General features: G+C 41.3%; 1 protein-coding gene across 1 annotated transcript in view; it reads right to left on the bottom strand.

Moving 5' to 3' along the window:
* Positions 1-1,670: 1,670 nt before the first annotated feature.
* SYT8 (synaptotagmin 8) overlaps positions 1,671-8,610 on the bottom strand; it is a 28,924-nt gene continuing 21,984 nt past the window's right edge. The window contains exons 7-9 of the mRNA XM_042437562.1: positions 7,830-7,947; positions 5,142-5,275; positions 1,671-2,573 (exon numbers count right to left, since the gene is read on the bottom strand). Coding sequence (XP_042293496.1) covers positions 2,340-2,573; positions 5,142-5,275; positions 7,830-7,947 — 486 coding nt within the window. The 3' untranslated portion in view covers positions 1,671-2,339. The remainder of the gene's footprint in view (positions 2,574-5,141; positions 5,276-7,829; positions 7,948-8,610) is intronic.

The raw sequence follows: 8,610 nt of genomic DNA, 5'->3' as shown, positions 1-8,610 counted from the left end.
CTCTGGGATTGGAATGTATATTGAGTATTTCCAATCTATGGGCTATTTTTACCCATATTTATTGACAGATTTTAGAAAGAATTTCTGTGGATTCTGTGTCTGTTACGTGAAACAGATATATTGGTATGCAATCTGCTCTAGATGATTTATTTCTTCCTAGTGTCATGAGTGCAGCTTCCATTTAGCTTTCTAAAATTATAGGTTTCTCTTCAAATGTTTCTTCCTTGAATGAATCAGCCATCCTTTCATCTCTTTTACATAGTGCTTCAGGGTATTGTTTCCATAATCTTTCTACTTCTTTTTGATCATGCAGTGTGTGTTCCCCTGCTGGTTGTAGAGCAACCTCACTTTGGTTTAAATTTCCCTTTGATATTTTGGATTTTTGTAGAAGAGGTCTCTTGTTCTACCTTTTTATTATCATCCTATTTCACTGCACTGATTGTTATTGTAAATCTTTTTGTGCCTGAGCGGAGTTTGTTGCATTCAGTGTTTGGATCCTATTTCTGTCACCTTTTGCTTCTCCTCTGTCCTTAACTACTTGAAGAATTTCATTTGTCATCCAGTGAAGCTTTTCTTTCTTTTTCACTGGAGATGATGTCTTTTTGCATTCTTCCTACATATTGTCCCTCATTTTAGTTAAGAGTTCTATTGGCTCCCTATCAATTAGGATCAATAGTGCAAATCTTTTTGTTAGTTTGTTAGTTAGTTTGTTAGTTAGTTTGTTTGTTTTACACAACCTTTAAATTCTACAGGCATGCTCTCCAGGTTGTGCTTTGGTTGCTTAGGTGTTGTTCTTTAGGTTTACGCCAATGTTTGATATTAGTGGTTCATGGTCTGTGACACAACCTGCTCCTGGTCTTGTTTTTGCAGAACGGAACTTGTGTGGGTCTTCTTTCCATATGGGCTAGAACCTCAAAAAACTCACACTGTTCCTGTGTATGATTAGTGGGCATAAGAGAGGTACTGACTCCCCAAGCACTTGCAGGCATCTCCTGAAACAAAGAGACACAAACTAAAGCATTTTCTTTAATCTCTGGAGTACAATTTGTTTGTTTCACATGCACACATTTGGTAGAGTTTCATTACCTTTGTTTCATTTCAATTTTTAAAACTACCCAAATGAATAGTAATGAAGTGAAAGGAAGGATCTACTTGTTTTCTTTTATTGAACAAGTAGTGTATTAATGCTGGTGTCATGGCCACAAGGAGGACTCGGAGGATGACGAGGCCCCAGTTCTGCCCTGCCAGGTCCCAGCTGTGCTCTCCCAGCCCCAGTGGATTTGGCTCAGCCAAACCCTAGCTCTGTGGGATCTCCTCCAGTGGAGCCTGAGGTTCAGCAGCCCAGCCTTGCCCCAGTAGAAGTGCCAGACTTGGGAGACATAGAGCAGCAGAACACTGAGGTTCCTACCTTTAGCCAGAGAAGATCAGAAAGGGCGTACCTTCGGCATTCCAAGAGGCTTGCTGAGAAGCGCTCATTAGGCAACCAGCAGCTGTGATAAAGATATAAGGCACCTGGCAGACGCTGAGCTCTCTTGCCAGAGACTATTAGTTCTCATTAGTGAATGCTGCTTGATCTGGCTCCTGGCTTCCTAGACTCTTGACTGCCTTTGAATCCTTGACCTCGGACCAGACAGTTGACCAACCCTCTGGTACTCTTGACCTCAGACTGGACTGGTAGTGTGGCTCTGTGCAATCCTGAACTTTGGACTGGCTAGTGGCTTAGTCTATTGGACATTGTTTGGCTTTCAGGAGGAACTGCTGCTGGCAGCTTGGCATGTTTATCTTGCCCAGCAGTCTCTTATCAGCCGTCTGAGTGTCTGTGTTGGCAGCATTCCTGGACAGCTGGTCTATACAGCCTGAACTGCAATCTTTTTTAAAAAAAATTATTAATAAGAACAATTAGCATGGCTGCAACTATGTTTAGTTCCAGGTTTCTCTCTTTCCACTTGAGTCTGGTGTGAATATATACTCTACACATGTCCATATGCTGCTCTCCCTACCTCATGTTAGCACATTAAATTCAGGTTTGCATAATATATACAAACCTCTCCATCTTGTGTACTTCTCTCCACTGAGGTGAAAGGATAGATTCATTACAACAGATCAGATTGTGAACACAAGCTTTGGTGTTCAGGATTGGTGTGGCACATTTGGTAAATGCTCTTTGACTGGTCAGAGATATTTAATTCTCTTCCACAGTATACTTTCTAGCTACATTCTAATTTGTCCTGTTGTTGTATAGTGACTTGTATCACCAGGTCTTACATCCAAAAAGAAGAAAGTGCTGTCTTCAAGCAAAAAGGAATTAGGGACAACCTCTTTGTTATGACTGGGTTTTCTTAGTTATTGGGTAGTGGCAGTTTGAAGCGTGTCTTCAGTCCCAAAGTTTTGTCAACATCTTCCACAGGCTGCAAGCTGTGCCACTGTGCCACAGGCCTGCGAGGATTGGCCAACATATCTGACCAGTGGCGCAACTGGTTGCCTGTCGCTCGGCAGCCAAGGAACAATTTTCCAATCTGGTCATCCTTGGTCACTTTGTCATGATCCCAGATGGATATCACCAGGTCAACATTCTAGAAAGAAGACAGAAAGAAATGGGGTGGCAAGAGGATGCAAAGGAGAAAGACCAGGGGAAGATTTAAGTTCAGAGAATGTTGTTGTTTTTTTTAATAGAACAGACATGATAAGTTGCATTTATATCCTTCTCCCACAAAATTAATTGTGTATAATGGCATCTCTAAGCAATAAATTTTGGGGTGTGGTTTCATCAGGCGCTTGCTGAAATATGAGTCATAATCATGTTGTTACCAAGTGAACGGCCCTCCAGATGTTGTTGGATTGCAACTCCCCTAATTTCCTAACACTGATGGTGCTGAGAAAGACCACAATTGCCTATCCCTGGCTGATATCAAAGAATGTGCATGGTTAGTAGGCAGCTGGGTCCCTCCACATGTTGTTGGGTTACAAATTCCACAAGCCCTAGACAGAAGCAACCATCATGAGAAGTTACAGGAACTGCAAGCCAACAATATATGGAGGAACATACTTTTCTATCCTGGTTCATACCAATCGTGCACATATATAAATATATTCATGCACGTGTGTGCGCGCACACACAGACACATACACACACATTGACTGGGACAAAAGGATGGTTAATGGGTCTTTTACTATGTTTTGAATGTATTATAATTGTTTGTTTTTGTTGGATTGGATCTTTAAATTTTTGTACGATATATTGTTTTAATTAATTTGTTTTCATTTGTATTGTAAGCCACTTTGAGTCCCATACTGGGGGGAAAAACAGAATGTGATCAAACAATCAATAAACAAATTGTTTGTCCTAGCCCTCAACACTACACTATAGATCTATACCCACTTTAGCTGTCTTGACAACATGCTATGTTTGCAGTTTGGGCTGGGGCATTTCGAATTCTCAGCCAAAGAGCTCTTGGGACTCACTAAACTACAAACCCTAGAATTCCACTGGATGTTGCCCTGGCAGTTAAAGTGTTATATATCAGTATAACAATGTACATTAGTTTGATAAATCTAACAGTATCAACCAAGCAAATACCACATGCTAAAAACTTTTGAAACAGGAGCTGATCCTCATGGTGATAGACCTTTAGAGCAATGCACACTGGATGAACCCAGGGAAAAGGAACTCCTATGATCTGCAGAAATGTAACCATAGGGAGTGTTAGGTATGCTGTTGCAACTTTACTTTTTAAAGCTTTTGTGTTCATTCTCAGGTGGATGCGACAGTCAGGAGCACCTGTTATCAGCTTCGGCTGATTTGCCAGCTGCGTCCCTACCTGGGCCAGAGGGACCTTGAAACGGTGGTACATGCTCTGGTAACCTCTCGTTTGGACTTCTGCAATGCGCTCTACATGGGGCAACCCTTGTACCAAACCCGGAAGCTACAATTGGTGCAGAATATGGCAGCCAGGCTGGTTACTGGCATACCCAGAGCCAGCCATATAACACCTGTGCTCAAAAGTCTGCACTGGTTGCCTATACGCTTCCGGGCGCAATACAAGGTGTTGGTCATTACCTATAAAGCCTTAAATGGCTTGGGCCCAGGATACCTTAAAGACCGCCTCTCTCCATACAATCCGCCCCGCACACTCAGAACATCTGGGCAGCAGCTATTGAGGGTCCCGGGGGCAAGCTTAGCCTCCACCTCAAGGAGGACCTTTTCCATCTCCGCCCCAACCCTCTGGAACACGCTGCCCATAGAGCTCCGCTCGGCCACCTCCCTGGCCCAGTTTAAGAAGGAGCTCAAAACCTTCTTATTTTTATTAGCATTCCCGGACACTGGTCCTGGTTAGCTTCCTCCTCTGGCAGCAGTGGTCGGCTGGCCAGAAATTGGTTTTTAATGTAATTTTAATGTCTATTGTGGTTATTTTTACTGTTTTTATTGTACTGTACTGGTTTTATGTTGTACACCGCCCTGATCATGGGAAGGGCGGTATAAAAATAAAAATTTTATTATTATTATTTATTATTTTTAATGCACAAAATGTGATGCATGTGACAGCGAAGAAAAGGCAGAGCTAATATAAATGCAGAAGCAGAGCCAGTACTGGTTATTTGAGCAGAGCCTGGAAAGTTACTTTTAAGAAGAATGAATAGAATGGCATGTACTGAGACCAACCATGACAGAGCAGGTGTAAGACTTGTGGTAGGATTCCTGGAGCATCATCCTACCACTGCTGAGCATGCCATTATACAGTTGGCTCTCCTTATCCATGGATTTTTTATCCATGGATTCAAGCATCCACAGCTTGAAAATATTTTTTTAAAAGTATAAATGCTAAATAGCAAACTTTGATTTTCCATTTTATATTAGGAACTCCATTCTATTATTCATATTTAATGGGACTTGAGCATCCACGGATTTGGTATCCATGGTGGATCCTGGAACCAAACCCCAGTGGATACAAAGGCCCACTGTGTTTATCATTTTAAAAAGTAAGCTAAGTTCCTGCACCAGTCTAATTCAGTTTAAACAGAGATGTCCTTGTTAGCAAGCCTGATCTCTGTAGAAGAGTCCCTGCAAAGGCAATAAGCTAAGATGTCATGATGAATAATAATTCCCTAGTATAGACAATCCACCAGAGACATAGAGGACATACCTGGATCAAGTTGAAAGGCACATAAAAAACAAATGCCTCATTGAAGTAGGGGCTTAAAGTATTTTTCTTTACACTCGTCCTCTTTTTCTTCCACTTCTTCTTGTTCAGAATAAGTTGCACTTTGACATAGGGATCTGGGTTGTTTGGAAGAAGAGCCAGCATTAAAGATATGAAAAAGAAATGTGAATAGATTTATAATGTTATGGAAGGTGATCCTGAGTTTTACTCTGTCACGCTGGGTAAATTCTTTATAAAATAATTAAATTAGGATTATCGCCTTGGTTCCAATGAACACCAAGTTTCTATAAGAGATTTCTCATATCACAATCTAGTCTTTTTGAGGTCCATGACAAATCTTTGTTCCTTTGTCCCCAAAAAACATGAAGAGGAAATCTGAAAACAGTTAGATAATTTTGAGCTATATCTCCCATAATCCTCAGATTATCTTCAATGGTGAGAGGTTATGTGCCCCAAAACATCTGAGCCCTTTCATACTATACAATTATAGTGCTATGATTCCACTTTAACTGCCATGGTTCCATCCTATGAAATCCTGGGACTTTAAGGAGAGGTATTTAGACATCTCAGCCAGATAGCGTTATTGCTGCACCAAATTACGAACCCAAGGATTCCACAGGATGCAGCCATGGCAGTTAAAATGGAATCATTGTGATATGACTATGTACCATGAAAGTGCCCCTGGAAGGCCCCAGATTGCTTACCTCTGCCATAGAGCTTTGTTAGCAGTCTGTGGTATAAGAACTCGGACCAGAATCCGTAAATGTAAAGAGCACTGTGCAAATGGCTGTACTTTCTTGGAGAGCATTCATGTAATGACTAGTTCAGCAAGCAGACATTTAGGCCTTTCTCTTACTGTGGGCTTGACCATTGAACAATGAGTGATCTTGAGCTTGTGGCACCTATTACGCAATGCACTGCACAACTGTGGGATCCAGTATAATTATGCCAGTGTAGATTTACACTGTAGAACAAGCATGGTGTTGTGGTTTGAGCATTGGACTGCTGCCCTGGAGACCAAGTTTGAATCCCCACTCAGCCAGGGAAACCAACTGACTTTGGGCAAATCATGCTTTCTCATCCTCAGAGGAAATCAAAGGCAAACACCCTTTGAACAAATCTTGCCAAGAAACCTCCATGATAGGTTTGCCTTAGGATCACCATAAGTTGGAAATGACTTGAAGTTACACAACAACAACAACAAGATTTACGCTATACTAAAAGTGTATGCGATCTTGGCTCTAATGTTGTGCTTAAAGAGAGAATTAGTGAAGTTTTGCTATGGGGGGGGAGCAAAGTAAGGACACTGCCCCTCCCCACATAAGAATCCTGCCCCACCAATGGAATTTTCCTTCAATCCTCAATTTTTTAGTATTGGAATAGAGTGAGATGCTGAAACATTGCTTGCCCCTCTTCTTTGGATGCCCCAACTGTATTTCTAAATGCCTAACTGAAATTTTTAGTGCAATACTATAAATTTGGAAAGTAAAGGAAAAGATTATTTATGAGGCAGAATACTTATGGGGGAAATGCCCTCTTTTTGCCCCTCCCTGTATTTATACCCCAGAAACTCTAGGTTCAGATTTCTTGTCCATCAAGCTCCACATATAGATTCAAGCCTCAATTGCACCTTGTCTTCCATGAAAGGGCTATTGTGAGATTCAAATGCTGATCTGAATTCTTTGAAAAAGGGTAAGATCAGTCCTTACCAGGTTCTGTACCAAAAACAAAAACAGATTTGCTAATGGGTTTACCTAGTTCCCATTTTCTATGATGACTGTCATAAATATCCCTTTAGTCCAAATATTTACAGTACATTTGACCTCCAGCATTCCTTACCATGGTTATAATTCTTAATATCCAGGTCCCACTTCTCGCACTACTAAAATATTACTATATAACCTTATAGCCTCTTTGTTTATTTGTTTACTCATTTCTTTCTTTCTTGTTAGTTCTTTCTGTTATTTGTTTCTTGTTTTATTTATTTGTTTGTTTGTATGTTTTAAATGTAGTTAAATTTCTTTAATAAAAAGTATTATAAACAATAAACATTCCTTTGTCCCAAACCACTGTGATATAAACAGAGCCTCAGAGTGTTACTTTTAGAATGACAACACCAAAAATCCCCAGGCAGTGCAGCCAACATCCTGCTGGTTGCAGCATTCTTTGCATTCTAGTTCAAAGTGTAACAAACCTTCAGGTTGTGGCTTTAAATACTAACAGCCCTTTCATGTATGTGTGGAGAGCCTTGCAATTCTTATAAGAGGGGCTAAGATCTGTTTTTCCTTTCTCCAAAGATAGTCTGAAGTCAATTCACGATAACTCATGTACAGCGCTGTGTAAATTTACAGCGCTTCATAAATAAAGGTTAATAATAATAATAATAATAATAATAATAATAATAATAATAATATGAGACTATGCTTTATCACACTAGGGGGCAAACAGGATTTAAATGAGAGTTAAACAGGGAATGTCATGTGATAACATCAGACATTTCCTGTTTAACTCTAGTTTAAATCCTGGTTGCCCTCTAGTGTGATAAAGCGGATTATGGTGAAAAGGGTCCTAGAATTCTGGACTTCTCCTGAACGATGTACATTAATGGCTTCTTCATCTGTCATGTTCTTTTACTCTGCACCATCAGGTCCAGCAAGCCTTCCCCATTACCTGACAATCCATTTGGATCCATCCGCTTGAGCTTTTTGGCTTCCAAAATGACTACGGTTAATTTGCTGGTGCTGGGGACATAACGGAGTGAAAAGCAAATCTCCCCCAGGTGCTCTTGCTATTATTTGAGAAAGAAAAAAGACAAAAGAAAGGAGAAGGATTAATCTTATTCAGTAACAAGCTGCCAAGAGGAAGAAAACCAAAAGACCTGAGGTTCCTGAGTGCTTAAAGGCTTAACACTGCATGGAAGCCATTCTTCCTGTTCCAGAAGTCTTTCTTCTCATCTCAGAAAGGGGGGGGGGAACACAGTGACACAGGAGTGGAAGAAGGACAAGCCAAACATACACAGATGTGTTCAGCCTGATGGTGACAAAAGATGGCTGCCCCTTTGGGGTAGGGACTCCGCTGCCCAGTGCTCAAATGGTGAAGTCAGAGGAGACATAAGGCCATTATCAGATGAGTCTTGAACTGGGGGACTTCAGCACTGGGCGGTTCGAATTAACGTTATTTCGCTCAATACGATCATACCATCATTCGAATGGCCCAATCCGAACGCACGTGAATGCGCGAGATGCCGAACTGAATGCGTACTGGATCCTCTTTTTGGAGCGTGTTGGCCAGTGCGCTGATAAGGGGATTGGCGATATCCTGGATTGGGGCTCTGTTTGATCTCAGTGCGAATGGGTCTGGTGTGACTACCCAGTCCTGAATTCCATCGCAAGACCCCCAGATTCCAATTTTTACTTCCGGTGGGTCTTTCCTCTTGCCGGTTCCAGGGAAG

This window comes from Sceloporus undulatus, chromosome 1 (genome assembly GCF_019175285.1).
Source record: "Sceloporus undulatus isolate JIND9_A2432 ecotype Alabama chromosome 1, SceUnd_v1.1, whole genome shotgun sequence".
In the NCBI taxonomy this organism is placed as follows: Eukaryota; Metazoa; Chordata; class Lepidosauria; order Squamata; family Phrynosomatidae; genus Sceloporus; species Sceloporus undulatus.
This window is presented reverse-complemented; position numbering and strand designations above follow the sequence as displayed.